The sequence below is a fragment of the Oreochromis aureus genome, linkage group 16, assembly GCF_013358895.1.
Source record: "Oreochromis aureus strain Israel breed Guangdong linkage group 16, ZZ_aureus, whole genome shotgun sequence".
Lineage (NCBI taxonomy): Eukaryota > Metazoa > Chordata > Actinopteri > Cichliformes > Cichlidae > Oreochromis > Oreochromis aureus.
The window spans coordinates 32,467,422-32,488,136 of NC_052957.1; the positions used below are offsets into that span (position 1 = coordinate 32,467,422).

Below are 20,715 nucleotides of genomic sequence, written 5' to 3' on the forward strand. Positions count from 1 at the left end.
TTTACTAAATGCTATATATGTGATATATGTGCATAGACAAAAAACCCAAATTCCTAACAGTCCATCAATTGTCCTGTGCTAGTATTAAAGATAAGATATACTTTTTAAACCTAGATTTGGGAAATTCTCTTTACAGAAGTTAACGATAATGACTATAACAGTTTTTTAGTAACAGTTTGTCTTGTTGAGTGTCAGCAGAACACAGCTTGAAGAAAAGACTCAAGAACAAATACTTCAAATTTCTACTTTAATCTGAAATGTAAAGCACTTAAAAACACACAATACTTTCCGGTCTAATATTTAGAAAAATTATGTTAGCAAACAACTTTAATAAGAAAACAGTTTAAAATAATTTTTAAAAACAGTAAAATGGAAAAAAGGCAAATTATCAGTCGACAGTCGTCGTCGTCTTCTTCTTTTTCTTCCGGCCATCCTTAAACACAGGAGAACTCAGGAATGTGGTGTCAGTGAATTTATCTCCACGCCTTATTTTGCTGATGGAAAACATAAATGCAGTTAATATTGTGCTGTTCTGGGTTTTCGCAGGGCCACAGTTTTTAGACAGAAACATCCTCACCTGTTGAGAGGCGGCTCCTTGTAACTCACGGCACCCTTCCCAGGTCTCCGTCTCCTGCTTCTCTCTCCATTTTCACAGTCTGGTGTTGTCAAAGTGTTGGTTACTGTTGATAAGACTCTGCCTGCAGCAACAAACAATAAGAGTAATGCAGCCCCGTTCAGATAAACGTTTTGGGGACATTTGCCACAAACATTAATGTCTTAAAGTGACAGAGTATTGAACCTTTGAATGTCTGCTATGACCTCAGTGATAAAGAAAGTAAAATTATCCCCCATCTGTCACAAACGAAAACTAAAAATGTACAAACTCAGTAACATAAGAGCTGATGACAGAGCTGTGCTTGCATTAGACTGCACTGCTGTAACTAAAGACGTGTTCCACACCTGGAGAGGCTTCAGCCGTTCCAATCGTCGCGAGCCTGCCTGGTGTTTCCCTGTTTGGAGTGGCGAGTAGAGAGTCCACAGTGATGTGAGCTGTGCTGTTATCCACGTCCAGCCACGGCGGCAGCTCATCCATCAGCAGGTCGCCCACATTCTGATGAACTGCCTGATCGCTGGTGTCCACCGTGTGACTGCAGGTGTCTGATGCGTTCGACATCCTGGTGATGTTTTCAGAACTACATCCACTTCTGTTCTTAGTTTTTCGTCTGTAGACAACAAAAGTCTTCCTGGGATATCTGGTTTCCATGGCTGTGTTCAGCATGAATACATTTCTAGATGATGCGGGACTCGAATCCCTCCTGGACTGCGAATCATTCAGATGTTCAAAGATTTCATGCTTTTCACTGATGGCAGAATGTGAGTCGAGCATTTGTAAATCATGTAATTGACCTTTAGCGATTTCAGAATCAAGGCAGAGAGCGGAGGCGTCTCTAGGGTCAGGAGGATAACACGTTTCACTCTCAGACCTTAAGTCTTTGTTGTCTTTTTTCTTCGTCTTGTCATCTAACAAGTCATCACCCTCTTCTCGCTGCACCACTTTGTTCCTGTAGGGCTGCCCTGTTTTGTCTCTCCTGGATTTTTTACGTTTTTGAAACTGTGATCCTAAAGCCGCCTGCCAATCCAGCAGCAGTGCTTCACCACTGTCACCGCTGCTCGAGTCCTCTTGACAGTTCCCAGAGTCCTGAGTGGCCACCCAGGATCGCTTCCCAGAGCGCCGAGTCTTTGAACGATTGCTTGATTCTACATGTCCAACAATGCTTTTATTCATGACTGCTTCTTCTGCCTGAAAGCTGGATCCTGTAGGAGGCGCCACATCATGCTCTGGTGAGTCACTGTCGCTGGTTATTGAGATAACAAATGTCTCCCTGCATCTTGATTTGTGACCTCCCCTAGAATTAGTCACAGTATTAGTTTTGCTAAAGGACAGACGCTCCGCATGCTGGGACTCTGGATGTGCACAAAGCAGAGCGTCCTCAGAGACTTGAGACTCTAAGCTTTCATCTCCTGCTTTAGGTTTTTGGACCTTCTCCTGGTGGGATTGGCTGCTCTCACTTTCATCAGACGGCACAGTGAATAAACTTTTCCTGGTTACTGAAGAGGCCCTCTTTCCTTTAGCTCTGGACTTCCTGCATGTTATTTTGGAACTTGCTTCGTCAGCCACACTTCTGCTGGTGCTTGAAAACCTAATTTTAGGATCAGAGAAGTAATCTTCCACATCCATTTGGTCTACATTTGTGATGTTAGTGCGGTCAGAAGATTTGACTTTATCCTTTGATTTGACCTTCTGATGCTTGCCCAGTTTAGGGATGCGAGTGACAGTACTTTGATCCTTCAGCGGCTTTTTATGTGATTGTAACAAAGATGCAGACTTCTGCACTTCTATACTTGAGCCGCAGCTTTGCTCCTTGTCCTTTCTGCCAGAGCTGACTTTTTTTTTCGCTTTTGTTTCCACAGTGACTATCTCAGTGGCTTCACTTAAGGTCATCTCCATGGTTGCATTGAGCAAAACAGTTTTCTCTTGATTTTTGCCAAGCTGTGTTTCACTTTCCATGGAGGAGACACTGGGAAGATTCTGATCTCCAGAAAGGGATTGTGTGGATTTTTCACAACTCTGACTGTTCTGAACAGAGACGACAGAATGAATATCAGCCTGGGACTGAGAGGACTTCTCCAACTCTTCGCTCGGAGTATTGGCCAGCCCAGACGCTTCTATGTGGGCAGTCTGTGCGCACTGGATGGACAGCCTTTTTTCAGCTTCTGTGTTATCTGCCCAAAAAGCAGACTACATCAGCATTTCACAGCATCAACATTTTACAGTTAACACTAAAACTTTCAACGCTTAAATCACGCCTACCGTTGCAAACGTCAGTCGACTTTTCACATGTATTCGGGAGAGTGGAGACGTCCTCATTGATGTTTATTTCAAGCGGGCCAGTTGTTGTGTTTTTGCTGGTACACCACAAATTCCTTGAAACATCTGTCTGCAGCGGTAACTGACTAAAATGGGGCGAAAAGGCAAGATATTAAAAATATATATATATTTTTTTTTAACACACTAGTGAATGCAGGTGCTACCCCTCAGCCTCCTAGTAGATTCAAACTTGTCTGAGATTTTTAGGAGATGCATCTGTGGAATCAACAGCGAAATCCTACATTGCATTCACAAGCTCCACGTCGTCCACCTGACGGGGCGATGACAACACTCCATCAGCTCTTTTGGAGCTGAGGGGTAAAAACTTTTTTTCACACTCGGATATTGCTTTCAAAAGTCTGGTTTAGTGACAGCATTATTATTATCATCGTTTCTTACAGCTTCAACATATATTGAGATGTCTTGCAGGTATATTTTGGGAGTTTGGGGACCCTATATGTACCTATAAGAATGTCTTTCAAACTTAACAAATATTAACCTACAGTCTGTAAACAGAACGTGTGATAATCCACTTGTCACTTGCTGTTATAGACCAAGATCGCGTTCTATGTTGAAGCTAAGGTATTTTAAGTAAATGCTAAATTGACCACTGTTAGGCCGTGTGCATGAATACAGAAACATTTCTGTCACTGAAAACAGAATTTTACAGTCAAGTCCAAAAGTATTTGGACAGGCTCAAAAGTAATTTGACAAGCTACCAATTATAAGATTGTTTTTAACACTCAAATCTGTTGAAAATTCGTTGTAGTTAATGACCACATGAAGTCTAGAACTGGCAGACATCACCAAATGCTGTGTTTCCTTTTTGGAGTTGAAAAGTTAAATGCTCCATATTCGTCAAGCAAAATTAAGGTAGCGCACAGATCACATGTTTGATCTTGGTAAATGGAAAATTCAAGGTGAACATCTTTCCTAATATTTTATACATACATTACCAGTTAAAAGGTTACACACACCTTTTCATTTATTGATTTTTCTTTATTTTCATTACCATTTACAATGTAGATTCTCATTGAAGACATCTGAACTATGAATGAACACACATGGAATTAAGTAATAAACCCAAAAAGTGTGAAATAACTTAAAAAAATGTTTTATATTTTAGATTCTTCGTAACAGCCACCCTTCGCTTTGATTACTGCTTTGCACACGTTTGGCATTCTCTCCATGAGCTTCATGAGGTCATCACCTAAAATGGTTTTCCAACACTCTCGAAGGAGTTCCCAGAGATGCTGAGCACTTGTTGGCCCTTTTGCCGTGCCACAGCCTGAAGGTGTGTTTGGGGTCATTGTCCTGTTAAAAAAAATCAATGATGGCCCAACTAAACGCAAACTCAATGGCATGTCGCTGCAGGATGCTGTAGTAGCCATGCTGTTTCAGTGTGGCTTCAGTTTTGAATAAATCCCAACAGTGTCACCAGCAAAGCCCCCCATGAATGTAAAGAACATCCGTTCATCTTTTCTGCACAAAGACACAGCAAGTGGAACCAAAGATCTCAAATTTGGACTCATCAGACCAAAGCACAGATTTCCACTGGTCTAATGTCCATTCCTCGTGTTTCTTGGCCCAAACAAATCTCTCTGCTTGTTGCTTTTCCTTAGTCGTGGTTTCTAAGCAGCTATTTGACCATAAAGGCCTGATTCACACAGTCTCCTATGAACAGCTGATGTAGAGATGTGTCTGCTACTGGAGCTCTGTGTGGCATTTATCTGGGCTCTAATCTGAGGTTCAACACAACTTCTGCACAACACGACTGATGGTCTCAACCTCATTAAGAATAAACCCTGACAGGCACACCTGCGAGGTAAAACCATTTCAGGTGACTACATAATGTTAATATCAACACTTCAACAATAATGAAGCTCACTGAGAGAAGCCCGAGGGTTTGCAGCGCTGTCAACAAAGCAAAAGGTGTCTACTTTGAGGAATCTAAAAAATAAGACATATTTAGAGTTTTTTTGCTACATAATTCCATATATCTTGCTTCATATATTTGATGTCTTCAGTTTTTATCTACAATATTATTTTTACTACAAAAAGTAGTAAAAATAAAGACAAACCATTAAATGAGAAGGTGCATCCAAACCTTTGACTGGTAGTGTATATGACTAAAGTGGGTCTTAAAGTGTGAAAATTAAAACCCCGCTTTTTCCCCTTGTGCCATTAAGGCCATTCTCCCAACAGTTAATCTCAATTTATGGGTTGAGGCTGATACTTTTTCACATAAATCTGGGTGGGTTTGGATAGTTTCCCTGAATAAATCATCATTTAGAAACTGCATTTTTTTATTGACTTTGCCCAACATTAAAATTTGTTTGATGACCTGAAAAATGTTGTTTGTTTGTTTTTTTGCAAATATGCAAAAAACTAAGAAATCAGGGAGGGGCAAATACTTTCTCACAGCACTGTGTACATGTTTTAATAAGAAAAGCAACTGAAGCTGTCAGTAAGATATAAACATTGTATTCTTGTCTGTGTCTATTCAATAATGTGCTGCTTTTAAGTGATAAATGTTACTAGGTCTGTCATTGACTTTTATGGAAACATGACCAGGCTACACATTCTGACACACTTAGGTGGCGTCATCGAAGTGACCTTAATAAAAAGGAGTGCAAGTCTGAAAAGTGTAAAAGAAATGTCAACGCCATTCAGAGATGCCCAAGCTAAATCAGCCGATCACTGTGAACTCGGTTCATTTCTGACCTTCCAGCTGCAAGATTTTCCCTTCCGATGTCACCAGACGAGATCTGGCAATCCCCTGAAAGGCTCTGACAATCCTGTGGGAAGCAAATGTTAGTATGGTTTGATATTGGAACGCATTTTCTTCTACTTTTGTTCAAGCTTAAGGGGCTTTCAGTCTAAACTTTTCCTAGGATCCAAGAAATGTTCACACAGGAAGCGATTCACTTGTACCGCATCATTTCATACCTGACAGTTGGTCACTAGTTGACATTCCAGGCTTAGTTGTCTAAATAATCCTCAATGCAATAACCAATCAATCTCACAGTCTCACTGTGAAATTAAGAAAAGTTCAAATTGGGACCCAAACACTGCACGCCAGCAGCAGCTATTTCATCCTGTTTCTGAATGTCACTGACTGTCTATGGTCTCCAGTTGCCATGTCACTGCTAATCTTTTCCTTGGTGCATCATTAACCCCTCAGAGGATGAATGTTTGACTGCCAGCGCTACAGTACAGAGTGTGTGTGATGCTAAATTGCAGAGGTGCAGCCAATATTTCATTACAATCACTGCAAGCCAGCACACATCATGAAGTGGCTATGGGAAACTTTTAGAGCCTGATCGATATATCAGCCAATATTATCAATTTGTTGATAGATCACTATCTGAAAATCATTTTCATTTATCTGCCAATAAATTAAAATGAAAATAACTTCAACCAGTTAACAGTAATGACACTGAATAGCTTGTATGTCAGAGGTCAGGCAGAACTCAGACAAGTAATCCACGACTTGTTGTGCATGCTATCGTCATAAGGGCTCATAATTAGCTACAAAGGATCAGTTTAGGGAAATTTGTTTTCTGTGCCTGAAATTTAAAAAAAATGGATTTTTAAATAATCAAATATCAGTATCATTACAAGTCTTTCAAATCCTGTATTGGTCAGGCTCTAAAAAAATTCATCTGTCAGCTGACAAGCTGTAAAGATTAAAGATAAAAGTTGTAGAAGTTAAGAGTTTTCCAGCCTTGAACAGTTCTCAAGTTATGTGCATCAGTAGGAAACCCTGCACTGTGCCAGTACATTTTTCAGCAGTGCTCACCAAAATGTCACAAATATGTCAATATGCCACAGAAACTGTAAATATGTATTGAGTGAAATCCTTACGCTGTCAGAGAACAGGTCTGCCACCATGTCCAGGTGCTGCAAAGCATTACTACGGAAGTTGTTCAAGATAAGGAGCTGCAAGAGGAAAACAAGATGCTCTGCAGTCAATGCAATCAATCCAGCAGAACATCGCTGCACTACTCTTTGCATCATGACCAATAACTGTCTACTCAGAATTTTCTGCCTACTCCTGTAGAAGAACACAAGCAAACAACAAACACACCAGTTTTCTGTGCTTGTATTTCTTGGTGGCTAGTTCAAAGCAGAGAGCGTCCACTTGTTTCTGCAGGTGCATGACCTCCATCTCCAGCTGGCTGCTTCTCTTCCTCTGAGCTTGCAAGGCCAGAGCTAAGGCTTTGTTGTTGGTCTTCAAAGAGACCTTGAAGAAGGACGAGGTATCTGGGGCGGAAACACGACAGTATTTGTGTTTGGCATTTACATGAACTCTTCTTTCAACAAATTTCTGAGATCCAAAAAAAGAAAAAAGAAAAAACAGACTCACTGAGAAGCTTATTTTTTATCTTGGATGCTGCAGTTGAAGTCTGCTTGGTTGCCTTCGAGGCCATCATAGTCTTCAAAGAAAACATTATCAGATGAACAGGAAGACTCGATCAAAAACCTGAAAAAGATACACACATTAGCCATTGTACACAGTAATCAAAAACACCCAGCATGCATGTGTTTGTCTTTCCTGTGTTGCTGTCAAGTCACCAGAAACTGTATTTAAAAGATGGACATAGGCATGTTGGCATCATCCACTGCTTAGTCAAGCCCTGATGTGAACCTGATGTGAACCGTGTAAGATATGATCCACAAGCATAAACACAGATTTGTGTGTAACTTTGAGTACCCACAAATCCCTGCTCTCATGCACACACAAATACAGAGCAATTTGAACACACAAAACTATTGTACAAACGCATGTATCAAACCCTGAATAAACAGTGACCATTTATGGACACATTTTCAAGTTCAACATATCAAAACTGATTGTTTTTGTTTACTAAAAATATTTGCAATGTTCATTTCCTTTGCTTACAGATCGCTAAATACACGTGCAAGAAACACCTGATGTGTATAGGTCACGTTGCATGTGCATGTGGAGTTCTGAGACACATTTCACACTGCTAGCTTGCACATCCAAAAATGAAAGCTGGATTCAAGTGCTAGTGGAAAACTGGGACATCTGGGCTTCCAGCGTATTCCTGTTTTGTTTTTTTTTCAAATAAAACACATATTTATTTCTAAATAAGCAAAACAGTTCATTACCCCTCATCCACTTTACCAATTTACTAGTTAAATGTGCCGTATGTTAGCATGTATGGCATACGTCTTAACTAACCTATCGCCACTTAGTGGACAATCTTCTGCTGGGAAAAGGGTCGGAGCACAGCTGAAGATGGGAGAGCACCCTGGTGGAACATTCCTGTGGGTCATCCTCTGAAGTGAATATGTGCTAGCTAAGCTGTTGTATATTTTGAATATAGAAATGACCCCCGTGATGTGAGATAACACTTTAATATTCATCCAATCATTCCTCGATAACAGCAGATTAATTTTAACGTTATCTGAATGCGTAATAAACAGTCAATCATTGTTATCAAATCAGCTGTATCAGCACTACAGGGAGTGCAGAATTATTAGGCAAGTTGTATTTTTGAGGAATAATTTTATTATTGAATAACAACCATGTTCTCAATGAACCCAAAAAACTCATTAATATCAAAGCTGAATGTTTTTGGAAGTAGTTTTTAGTTTGTTTTTAGTTTTAGCTATTTTAGGGGATATCTGTGTGTGCAGGTGACTATTACTGTGCATAATTATTAGGCAACTTAACAAAAACAAATATATACCCATTTCAATTATTTATTTTTACCAGTGAAACCAATATAACATCTCCACATTCACAAATATACATTTCTGACATTCAAAAACAAAACAAAAACAAATCAGCGACCAATATAGCCACCTTTCTTTGCAAGGACACTCAAAAGCCTGCCATCCATGGATTCTGTCAGTGTTTTGATCTGTTCACCATCAACATTGCGTGCAGCAGCAACCACAGCCTCCCAGACACTGTTCAGAGAGGTGTACTGTTTTCCTCCCTTGTAAATCTCACATTTGATGATGGACCACAGGTTCTCAATGGGGTTCAGATCAGGTGAACAAGGAGGCCATGTCATTAGTTTTTCTTCTTTTATACCCTTTCTTGCCAGCCACGCTGTGGAGTACTTGGGCGCATGTGATGGAGCATTGTCCTGCATGAAAATCATGTTTTTCTTGAAGGATGCAGACTTCTTCCTGTACCACTGCTTGAAGAAGGTGTCTTCAGAAACTGGCAGTAGGACTGGGAGTTGAGCTTGACTCCATCCTCAACCCGAAAAAGGCCCCACAAGCTCATCTTTGATGATACCAGCCCAAACCAGTACTCCACCTCCACCTTGCTGGCGTCTGAGTCGGACTGGAGCTCTCTGCCCTTTACCAATCCAGCCACGGGCCCCATCCATCTGGCCCATCAAGACTCACTCTCATTTCATCAGTCCATAAAACCTTAGAAAAATCAGTCTTGAGATATTTCTTGGCCCAGTCTTGACGTTTCAGCTTGTGTGTCTTGTTCAGTGGTGGTCATCTTACAGCCTTTCTTACCTTGGCCATGTCTCTGAGTATTGCACACCTTGTGCTTTTGGGCACTCCAGTGATGTTGCAGCTCTGAAATATGGCCAAACTGGTGGCAAGTGGCATCTTGGCAGCTGCACGCTTGACTTTTCTCAGTTCATGGGCAGTTATTTTGCGCCTTGGTTTTTCCACACGCTTCTTGCGACCCTGTTGACTATTTTGAATGAAACGCTTGATTGTTCGATGATCACGCTTCAGAAGCTTTGCAATTTTAAGACTGCTGCATCCCTCTGCAAGATATCTCACTATTTTTGACTTTTCTGAGCCTGTCAAGTCCTTCTTTTGACCCATTTTGCCAAAGGAAAGGAAGTTGCCTAATAATTATGCACACCTGATATAGGGTGTTGATGTCATTAGACCACACCCTTCTCATTACAGAGATGCACATCACCTAATATGCTTAATTGGTAGTAGGCTTTCGAGCCTATACAGCTTGGAGTAAGACAACATGCATGAAGAGGATGATGTGGACAAAATACTCATTTGCCTAATAATTCTGCACTCCCTGTACAGTTTGAAGAGTATGTCTGCTGTTCCTAAACTATCACCATTTTGTCAGAATGATTTCCCATCAGAAGATTATTCACTAAGGTGTGACAGCTTATTTAAGCCATATATGAACTTTCATATACTACTGCATGGCATATTTAATTGGTAAATGTATCATCTTTAGTAAAGAAGTGATGAGCTCCTCTGTTTATTTAGAAATAAACACCCATTTTATTTATTTATTTATTTATTTATTAAACACAGGGAACCCACAGGTCCCAGTTTTCCAGCAGCACTTAAATGCAGTTTATATTCGTGGATCTGTGGGAAGCTGGCAGTATGAAGAGCCTCAGAATTCCACATGCACATGCAAAGTGATGTTCTATGTGTATCATGCAATATGTGCATTCATATTTTTGTGAGCAAAAATCAAGTCAAAGCAAATAACTTTAGGCATTTTACACGCAGGGAGCTTTCTGAAAGAGAAAATGATTAGATTTGTGGAGCTGAACTTAAATATTTGTTTGTAAATATTACTCAGGTTTTGCATTTGTAAAATAGTTTTCTGTGTGTTCACACTGCCCTGCATTTGTGTGTGGATTGGACCATTTTTTGTGAGTATCCAGAATTACAACCAAATCTTTATAGACATTTGTGAATCTTAATGTATGCATGCCAATCATATCGCATACATTTGTCAACCTTTTGGGACTAATCTCACACAATATTGCCCTGAGAAAATAACGTAGGTCATTGGCTAAAATTGTCTTCTCTTGTGACTCAAATGGGACAAAAATAGTAGAAAATGAACAACATACTGTATTTAATATGACTTAAAACTAGTGACTGAGAGAATAAACTCATAAATCAGTGAAATTCTAGAATCCCACCAATATATTCAATATTAGTCTAACTTAGCTCTTATAACAGCATTTATAACAGCTATGAAATTAAACTGTTAGGAGTGCTGACGTTGCACACTGTGTAGAACACCACAAAGACATAGCCAGCTGATCCAAGCAGAGTCGGACAGAATGCAGGTGCATAATTCACAACTTGTTGTGACGGTAAAACAAAACTATTTTAAAAATGCATTGTTATATTATCTTAATAAGGAATCATAATGAATATTAGGGGAAACCTGTTTATATTTTGTGTGTCTGAATGAAAGAAAACTTTTTAAATCATCAAACATTGATATCAGTGTTGATCTTTAAAAATCCTATATCAGTCAGGCTCTGCTGTCTTCAAGTCAGTTTCTCTGAAACAAGACTTCTTTTTTACAAACATAGTGGTCACCCTCTGATGGCTAATAGAAAAAACATGCAGGTTTCTGAATTGCTAACTGGATATCACCAGTTAAGTCATATCATAAGCGACATCCACACAGGAAAAGGTGATTCAAATTTCATTTGTGGCCATCTAAATAGGTGTGGGCAATGAATTATCCAAAGGGGACACATGACAAACTGGGACTGTTTTGGAGGACCACAGCAATAAGATTAACTCAGTTCTGCTCAATATTGATTTTATCTCTTTATAGGCTTATTGTTGCAGTCTACCACAACAGTGCCAAATTTTTATGTGGTCCTTTGGGAAAATGAATTACCCACCCCTGCTGTATAAAGTATAGAGAAATGATGGTGACTTAATAATGGGGGCGAATCCCAAGTTAAACTTTTCTCGGCTTTAAAATGACCCACTGAGGCAAGCAGCAATGAGGCTAAAAGGTACTGTTGACTGGTATGTGAGGGAGTACATATGCCAGATTGTTACTTAGGCAACCAGAGGATGGCATAGCCACCAACAACCAAACGTTATCTTAAAAGCCATGCATGACAATGTGGACGAGGTTTAGTGGCACAGTGTCTATAAAATTTGAAAAGTGCTTGTCATTAACAATTTTGGCGTTTCTTTTCATTAGAATAACTTATTAATACTGTATCTACTACATTAACCATGACATACAAACAGGTAGCAATATATAGGAAACACAAGGCGCATTTTATAAAGATGTAGCCCACCGCATGCCACCACAGCAGCTTGTAGTGTCCCCTCCCTCTGCTTGAAGGATCAAACAATTCTTCCAAAATGTATTCTGTCATTAGGTCTTTCATCCCATCACTGTAAAACTTCCCATAAGCGAAGTTATCATATAAGTTACAGTATATAACTCATTCAATATGTACCTCTCAATGGGTGGATATTTGCAGTGAATCTTCTCTATTACAGGACACGTCGACCCAAATCATGCAGTAGCATGACTAAACCGACACATTCTTTTACTGTACGTTGCCAAGGATTCATGTTTTTCCTTAAACTGTCTGGATATCTTTTTCTTACATAACTCGTCTTGTACCTGCTTTCAACAATAAACAATACCCATGTAACCCACTGTGCTTAAGCAATAGTTTTTAAATAAAACAATCATAAGATATGTGATTAACTCGGCTCACAATCCGGAAATCTTTTATTATTTGTCTGCACTGTGCTTCTGTTAACATTAGCTTAGCTTACTTAGGCTAAATCTGCTAGCACGTTCGTGTAACCGGCGTATTCTCGCAATTTGGTCAAAACTTACGGTAACTTCAGCCACTGGTAAGACTTGCCTCTGGAAAATCTTGGTAACCACCCTTCATAACCACGTAAACTGACGTTCAAATCGATTCAAACAGGGCTAATCATGACTTTGCTGCTGATTGCTTTTTAAACATAAACAAAAAGTCCGCCGGGCTTCCACGCAAGCGTTACAGGGCGTGTCCAACAATCTGTAAACCAATCAGAAACGATGTAACATGAGTATTTGTTCCCCGAACTTGTTTTGTCAGGCAGCTCAAAGCTAGAAGTCACCAGGTTTTAGAGCAAACATTTAACTTTACTGACTAACTTAAGAGTGAAAATATTTTTAAAAATAAATAAATAAACGATGACTTATTTCATATAAAAGACTAAATTCAGAGGTTTAGTCTTCAAACAGAGTTTGGCTACACAAAGTTTGTCTGACAAAGCTGAATGTAGAAAACGACAAAAATGATAAAATTGAAAGTTTTAGCTCACAGAAGAGACACTTTTGTGACATTAAATAAATAAAAATAGAAATAATCTACAAAATGTTCCCCTTTTCACTCAATAAATGCAATATTACATTGTATGAGTTATCCATTTACAAAAGGAAAAACAAAAGAAGATGAAGATGAAGAACATGAAGAATAATAAGAACAAGTACAGCGGCATCATTTAACAACTTAAATACCACAACATTTTTAGTGAAAGTTGGTCAGACTGTAGTTTTCTACAAAAACCTCTTATTTGGTGGTACTGACTCCTATTCGGTTGTACTGACTTTCTTTCCCCTATTTGTATGTGTGTTTATATACATCTCTTAATTATAATTATTTTGTAATTTGCTTATTTTGCTTACTGTCATTCATATAGCTATGTGACTCAGTCTGCCACCCTATGTATCTGTTACTGTTTATTTGTATGGAGAATCAAATAGCCATAAAAATTTAATAGAAGTAAGGTAATGGCTTAATGTGTTTAGCTGCACTTGAGACATCCCTGTTCAAACAACATCGCTTTTAGTCACCTCTTAAGTAGGAGACTGCCGCCTAGCTGCCATCCTCTAATGAGCGCCTCCATCACTGTCTCTGTGTTCGGCTTTTGCGCCTGGCTGGTCACAACCAGTGGTGGGAGTCGATTGGATAGGTCTGTCTGGTGTTTCAAAGGAGTCGGCGTTTCCTCCAGGTGTTTCACAGCTGCCTTGAAAGTGGGGTGCTCCATACAGTGATGTCAGTCTCCTATAGTGAACGGGTAATTCATATTTTTTGCTGTCACGGCAGTTACCCAGATTTTACGACCAGTAGAGCCTACCGGCTAGTTAGCATACGAAGCTAGTACTAACTAGCTTGGCTAAAAACTGTTCTAGCTGCTACTGTACTGTTCGTCAAGCTAGCTGGTCAGCACGGCTTGAGTTGAGTCATAGTTTCCGCCTACAAAAACAACTAATTCGTTAAAAGAAATTTCAAGATACTTGTAATGATAAAGTCAATATGCTACAATTAAAATCTGGTGATATAAGATAAATGGTAAATGGTAAATGGACTGATTCTTATATAGCGCTTTTCTACTCTCCCGGAGTACTCAAAGCGCTCAAGATACGTAAAAGGTATTAGTTCAGGTAGTTAATAGCGAGCTAGTGGCTAACTTTGACGGCTAGTGAAAAAAATGTGGAAAATGGTGATGGATATCTGTGCAGTCTATAACCGTATCCAAACGACAGCGATCTTTAGCTCTTTGATGGGGCTGAGGGTTTGGTCGTGTCAGGACACTGTAGTGACGCTTCGGCCTGTTTTGATCACATGATAAGGCGGTGGATGTGATGCCTCTGCTACTTCTGCTTTCACTACTAGTATGTAAAATGGCTTGTATTGCAAACTCAAAGTCCGTGGCCTTCTTGCGTAGGTAAGTAAAAAAGAGATTGGTATCGGCTTTTAAGCTTTGATCACGGAGAATTTTAAGAAGCGGATGCGGACCAGCCGACTCCTAATTCAGCAGAGAGTCGTTCTTGTCACGAGTTCGAGTTCATGTGTGGGACAGTCAGCGATCAAATGTTAGATATGTCAGCTTTAGGTTGCAGCAGCAGTGTGTGATTAAAAGGAGATACAAAGATGTTGTTCCCGTTGATGAAAAAAAGAAATTTCAGAATTACAGAAAAAAGTCAAAGTAAAAAACCTGATAATTTCTTCTTTATTAGCAGACTCTTTTGCAAATATACTATTTGAAAGAAATTAAACAGGTTGCCCTAAAATGTGGACTTCCTTGTTCACTGTGGTATACATTGAAATGGTTGCTGGAGTTGAGTGGTTACACCACAGAGAGAGAATCTGAGCTCTTGTTTTGAAGTTTGCAGTCACAAGGTTGTGTGTCATCAGTCTCAACACTGGTGGTGATGGTGTTGGGCATACAGACTTCCTGTCACCATTATTACAATTGTTGGTCACGCTGAGCCTGCTTCAACAGGTTTACTGGGTACAATCTGAGGGGCCCCAGCATGGAGAGATTATCCTATAACCCAGACTTAGTACAGACCCAGCTACCAGGTCATGAAAATTGTATACACTGCACGTACCCTCCCTAAGCACAGACTTTGGTTGCACAATAACACAGAGATTTAAAGTCACCACTAAGGATGGAAAAAGTCAGTAAATGAATAGGAGACACAAAAGCTTAAAGCTCAACAGCTTTTATCTTTTTTTTAAGTCAGGCTGTAATTGTAGTTTTTAATCCCCTAAAGTTGGGCATTTTGACATTGACGTCAATGGAGATTGACTTGCTTATGGTGAGTAGCTACGTGAGGAACTACCGTTTCTGGCAGGTCTGTGTTGGCCTCAATTTCAGCCTGGAGTTTGCCACTTGGCATATTCCTGTTATTTCTGGTCATTCAATAAATAAACGTGTATGTTATGCTTGAGGAAATCAAAAGCCATTAAAAAAACAAGTGGTTAAAATACTTTTATTACCATGGTCATCATTTTTTCCTTTAGAGTACTTTAAGCCCAAAACCTCTTTGGGGTGGGCCAAACTTCTTTTTATATATATCTATGTAAAACTAGAAAATCACCTGTAGGAGACACTGAGCAACCACAAAAAGACACATGACAGCCACAAATAGATTTTTGTGTCCCTTTCACTGTGGGTAGCTTAACCCTGGTAGCATCCACTAATATGTGGTTAAATATCTCATACCAAGTTTTATCTTGACCAGATACTTTTGATAGCCATCAACAAGCTTCTGGCATAATTCTGGCTGAATATTTAACCACTTTTCTTGACAGAATTCATTTACATTTTCATTTAAATTTGTTGGCTTCCTGGCACAGAACTGTCTTTTAAGCATAGTTTTAAGCATAGGACTTTGAGAAGGCAATTCCAGCAGCTCAATATTAACCTCCTTTGTCCATGGTAAAATCAGTTTTGCTGTATGTTTTGGATCATTTTCCTGTTGGAACACCCAGCTGTGTCTAAGTTTAAACTGTCAGAAGCCCTCGGACAGTCAGACCCTTTTAACCAGTCCGAAGATATTAATTGTAAACCGAGAGGAGCTTAAACAGCTTGTTTCAGAAAGTGGACAAACTGTAACATACATAAGGATTATTTTGATTTGAATCATGCAAAACTACTTTAGTAGAAAAACAATGTAGTCCTTGAAATGAAATGTTTATCTATTAGATGATAGAGCATGCAATTTGAACATTGTTTTTAGGCAGGGTAGGTGCAAGAATCTTGGAGTTAAAATAGTCAGCAGTTACTGATATTTTTGCAGGTAAGTTTCTAGGAACTGACTAAAGACTGAATAAGCTAAATGTGTTGTTGCTTACATGTACATTCTTCAGTGCATACCTTTTTCCCTCTATGGCAGGAGGAACAGTGACATGGCTACAGATGACAAGTCCTCGTCCTCATCCTCAACGGACTGGAGCGTGGAGCCAGCTGGCATCTCGCCCACCAGCCCCTCCCACCTGACTCACTTCAAGCCACTGACTCCAGAGCAGGATGAACCTCCCCTCCGCTCTGCATACAGCTCCTTTGTCAACCTGTTTCGGTTTAACAACAAAGGTGAGGAAATGCACAATATAATCAAATAAAACACCCAAGAATTTCACTTGAGTTAGTCCAAAAGCTACACTCTGTATTGATTTTTATTTCTTTAATGTTTGAAAGTCAGAGAAAAGTGAGACCACTCACTGATTAACAGAGATTACATATAGATATTTTGCCTACCACTGTAAACACAGTGTGATAAATCAGTAGTGGAAATTACACCTTACAGTATTTTTGATGTATTTTTGACAGTATTGAGAAGATGTTTATCTGAACTGGAGTCAGGACCCAGTGAGCTGCACAAGTCATGAATTAAAATTCTCCAATAAGTCTGGTCCCCTAATTCTCATACCTGACAGTGGTGTTTGAGTAATTTGAATCTCTCTTTAATTCAGGCCATGTCCACAATAATAAGTTTTCGTTTGAAAACACATCTTTTTCTCTCCGTTTTGGCCTCCATCCACACTGAGACGGCGTTTTCAGTCTAGGAAAACGCAGAGTTTTGAAAACGCTCTCCAAAGTGGATACATTTGAAAATGCCGTTTTCGTGTCACAGTGTGGACAGCGAACCCGGAGCCATTTCGAAAACAATGACACATTTTAGTCATGTGATGAGGTGAAGTAACCAATCAAACTAAGATAGCGGAGAGCATTATACAGCAGTTGTTTTGTTTGACAGCCTTATTAAAGATTAATATCAGTCTGTACATGCTCCAGACAGCTTTTCTTCAAATTCTTTAATTCTCACTCGCTTTTGCAACTTTGTACTTTTGTGTTACTCGCAGCAACAACTCCACCTCATTGTTAGTCCATTTAAAAAACTCGGTGCTTTTCCTCAACATTTTGCAGCGACGTTTCAAAGAGCCGGAAAGTAAATAAACGGCAGACAGAAATGAGGCAGGTCGAATCGTCTTGCGTTTTACGCATGTGCAGTACTGGAACGTAAGCGTTTTCGCCGTTTCAATGTGGACGCACAACTCTGTGAAAACGAATGAAAACGACAGTGTGGACGCAGAGCGTTTTCAGACGTGTACGCCGTTTTCAAATCTATCCAGGCTAGTGTGGACGTAGCCTAAATATTTGCTCATTTTGAATTGGCTGCCAGCAACATATATAAAAAAACAAGGGGCAACAAACTGGAGAAGTTGTGTAATACTGAAAAGAAAAGCTGGTGGAACATCTCACAGCTAGTTAGCTTAAATTGGCAACACATGGGTAACATTGCATTTCAGAAAAGCTGATGGGTTCACTACTCTTGTTAACTGGTACATAATTTGATTACAGATTCAGAAATTTCTACACAAAGAAAAGTTTTTATACATAAGGGACAGTGAAAGTCCCGTGATGGCTGTGATCTGTGTGACTGTTGTAGAAATCACAGCACAGACTCAGGGAGACTCCTCTAAACCGCTGTCAGTAAAAGCACTTCAGCACTGCATATGCAAATGTCTCATGTTAAGATTTTACCATGCAAAGAGTTCAGTTAAAAACTTTTTGCATGGTTTAGTTAAAATGGAGCTATTAAACCACCCTGGCATCTGACCAATTGAAATCCGATTTTTTTACATCATCCAGTTTGTTATCAGCACACAGTCAAAGACTGAATCTGATAGAGTACATTATTGCACCTTGCCCATCTGTGAAGGTGCCTCTATTGCTTAACAAAATATGCAGATTGTGGAGTCACACATGCTGTCATCCAGGCAAAGACTTTTTCAGGAGAAGGGTTAAGATTATTTGAATAGGACGATATCAGAGCATGTTCTGCTTGTGTCTCAGCTGCATGAGTCTGTAGTAAAAGAGGTTGGATTCACTCACATTAGAGAGAAACCTTTTTGTGGGTGCTCGGTGATTGCATTTAATGCATTTAATTTTCCAATATGCTGATCTATAGACTGAACAACAGTCCTTTACTGTCAGATTTCTTATCTTGAAAGTGATGACTTTTTACCATCGACTTTGATTTAACTACAAACTATTGGACTCGATTATTCAGCACGTTCTCTGTGTGTTCAGATGAGGGACGCCCTCCTTCGACAGCCTCAGAGAAGCCAGACATTCCAGCCCCTTCTCCTCAATCGGAGAGGAGAAGCTGGTCCACCAGTCCCTCCCACTCGAGGACGCATCGAAAGCAGCATCCCGACCACTACAGACGCACCTCGACAGCCTCGGGTAAAAGTCACACACTGTACACTTCCTGATATTCGAGATGGAGATCTTCAAATGGAATAATTGCCGTGACTAGGAAACAGGTTTGGGATTGTCTTGCTGTTGCTGAGCCTCAGGCGTGTTTTGAAGGTAGGCAGTGTTGCAGAACATTTGCAACTGTTGAATTGGAACTGGGTTTTTTTATGCTTTTTTTTTAGAGTCAAACTCTTTGAAAGCTTCCATCCTGTGATGAATAAACTAATCAGAGCGCTCTGATAACACTGTCAACACTGTCTAATATCAGTGACCCATCTTATCTTTGAAGCTTTCAAATTCAGCTCCACACTCTGTTGAAAATAAACAAATAGCTGCGAGAGAAGAAGAATAGGACAGTTTCCAGTGCTGCAAACCTCTTAAACATTTTGATCTTGTGCAAAACTAATAAAACATGTTTTATTGTCACAAGATCATTAAATGCAGTTCACAATATTGAATGTGAACTGCATCCTGCATTTGGTTCCAGTTTTTGATGGGGAAAAATATAAGAGTCGACTCATCCAATAAAACAACAAAGCAACAACCAATGCATATTTTAACATAAAACAGTTTGTTTTAAAGGATACAAACAAGTCATTTTCCTCTCACGGCCTATAGTGTCTACGCTTGTTGTGGTTGTGATGATCAGTACAACTGATAAGGTTTTTGTCTTCTCAAATAAAATGCTGAATAAATATTATTGTGTGGTCTGTTCTGGTAAAACTGCTTGGCTATCATCTGTGAAGAAACACTGTGCACTCGTTAAACACTGTTAGTTTCATACATGCCAACAATGACACTTAAACGACAACAAAACACAGATTCAAACAAAGGAAATTATAAAGAATTCATAGAAGTGGTCGGGAAAGTAGAGCAAAAATAAAGCTCATGGCAGGAAAAAAGTCTCTGTCTTGTTGTTTTTTGTGATTAAATTGAAATGTCTTCTGCCTGAAGACACCACCAAACTCCCCTAATTACAGTTTCAGAGCCAAAAAACATGTTCTGTGTAAACCTTTATCAGTCTTAACTCAGTAAAGACTAGAAATGTCTTTGTTAATGAAGCACCAGCTTCTGTGTTTCTTTTTTTGGAAGAAAACCTGCAGATTTGAATGTGAGTTGATCACAGAAACAATTCTGTGAGCGTTTGTGTAACGTTTGTGATGCATGCTCAATCATCCAGGTAAGTAAATGCAAAAAAGTTGATTCTGTTCATCTGGACGTAGCGTTTTCAGATGAAGTGACTTCTTCATCCAAGGACTGAAGAAGTCACTTGGATGAGTGACGTTTCTCCCACTGAAAACGTTACATCCAGATGAACAGAGTCAACTTTTTGGGGTTTGTGTAACTGGTTGTGTTCTAAATTATTCATGTATTCCCTGCTGCTTGTGTCAGGGGTTCTGTGTAGCAGACTAGATATGAACTCATTGGCAAAATGACACAAACACTTTTGGAAACTTGTCGAGTCACTTTGAATCATGTCGCCGTCATGCAGTGAAGTTGTGACAAATCAGCATCAACAAGTTCCTTCTTTCTCACAATGCATGATGGTATACAATCCCTGGATAGTGACCTGCTCAGAAGAGCTTTCAGAGCGCCGTATTAACACTTACTGTACGATCAGGCGCCAGTACAAAATGTCTAATGGAAGTGAGTGATTTGGGACACAGCCTTGTTCTGTTGGAAAGAGGAGACAAAAAAGCGCTGTAACATCCATTCTCGTGTCTTTTCTGATTGCAGTGGATTGGCCAGGTGAGGGCTCTTCTGCACTGTGTGGTTTTACTAAAGCTATTTTGGCTGGACTGTAGCTGCTCAGTCTGAAAAAATAGCCTGTGTGTGTCCGAGTACATGCAAGGGCGTGTGTGTGCGTGCATGAGAGAGATAGATTTGCCTTTTAAAACAAAGCGCTTCCTTTTAGTCTTTGGTTTGCCACTCAGGTACTAATAATTGGAATGTAATTTGTTATGATT

At 39.6% G+C, this 20,715-nt stretch overlaps 2 protein-coding genes across 8 annotated transcripts in view; one reads left to right on the plus strand and one right to left on the minus strand.

Moving 5' to 3' along the window:
• Window positions 1-230: 230 nt before the first annotated feature.
• Window positions 231-12,698, minus strand: si:dkey-57a22.11 (uncharacterized protein LOC569865 homolog). Of its 2 annotated transcripts, none has more exons than XM_031748258.2 (9): window positions 12,543-12,698; window positions 7,299-7,415; window positions 7,020-7,195; window positions 6,797-6,871; window positions 5,654-5,727; window positions 2,873-3,015; window positions 961-2,775; window positions 578-698; window positions 231-494 (listed from the first exon to the last, which is right to left on the minus strand). In XM_031748258.2, the coding sequence occupies exons 2-9, from the start codon at window positions 7,381-7,383 to the stop codon at window positions 389-391; spliced, it is 2,595 nt and encodes an 864-aa protein (XP_031604118.2). In that variant the 5' UTR covers window positions 7,384-7,415; window positions 12,543-12,698; the 3' UTR covers window positions 231-388. The 2 variants fall into 2 exon arrangements, with proteins under 2 accessions (XP_031604118.2, XP_031604115.2); XM_031748255.2 differs by having other exon boundaries at window positions 961-2,784.
• Window positions 12,699-13,614: 916 nt separating this feature from the next.
• Window positions 13,615-20,715, plus strand: part of pikfyve (phosphoinositide kinase, FYVE finger containing) — a 34,232-nt gene continuing 27,131 nt past the window's right edge. For 3 of the 6 annotated variants that reach the window (XM_039599735.1, XM_039599740.1, XM_031748228.2), the window contains exons 1-3: window positions 14,251-14,425; window positions 16,383-16,579; window positions 18,581-18,736. In XM_039599735.1, the coding sequence (XP_039455669.1) occupies window positions 14,343-14,425; window positions 16,383-16,579; window positions 18,581-18,736 (436 nt within the window). In that variant the 5' untranslated portion in view covers window positions 14,251-14,342. Of the gene's footprint in view, window positions 13,775-14,250; window positions 14,426-16,382; window positions 16,580-18,580; window positions 18,737-20,715 lie in introns of those variants that run through there. The other 3 variants (XM_039599736.1, XM_039599737.1, XM_039599739.1) reach the window with 2 other exon arrangements.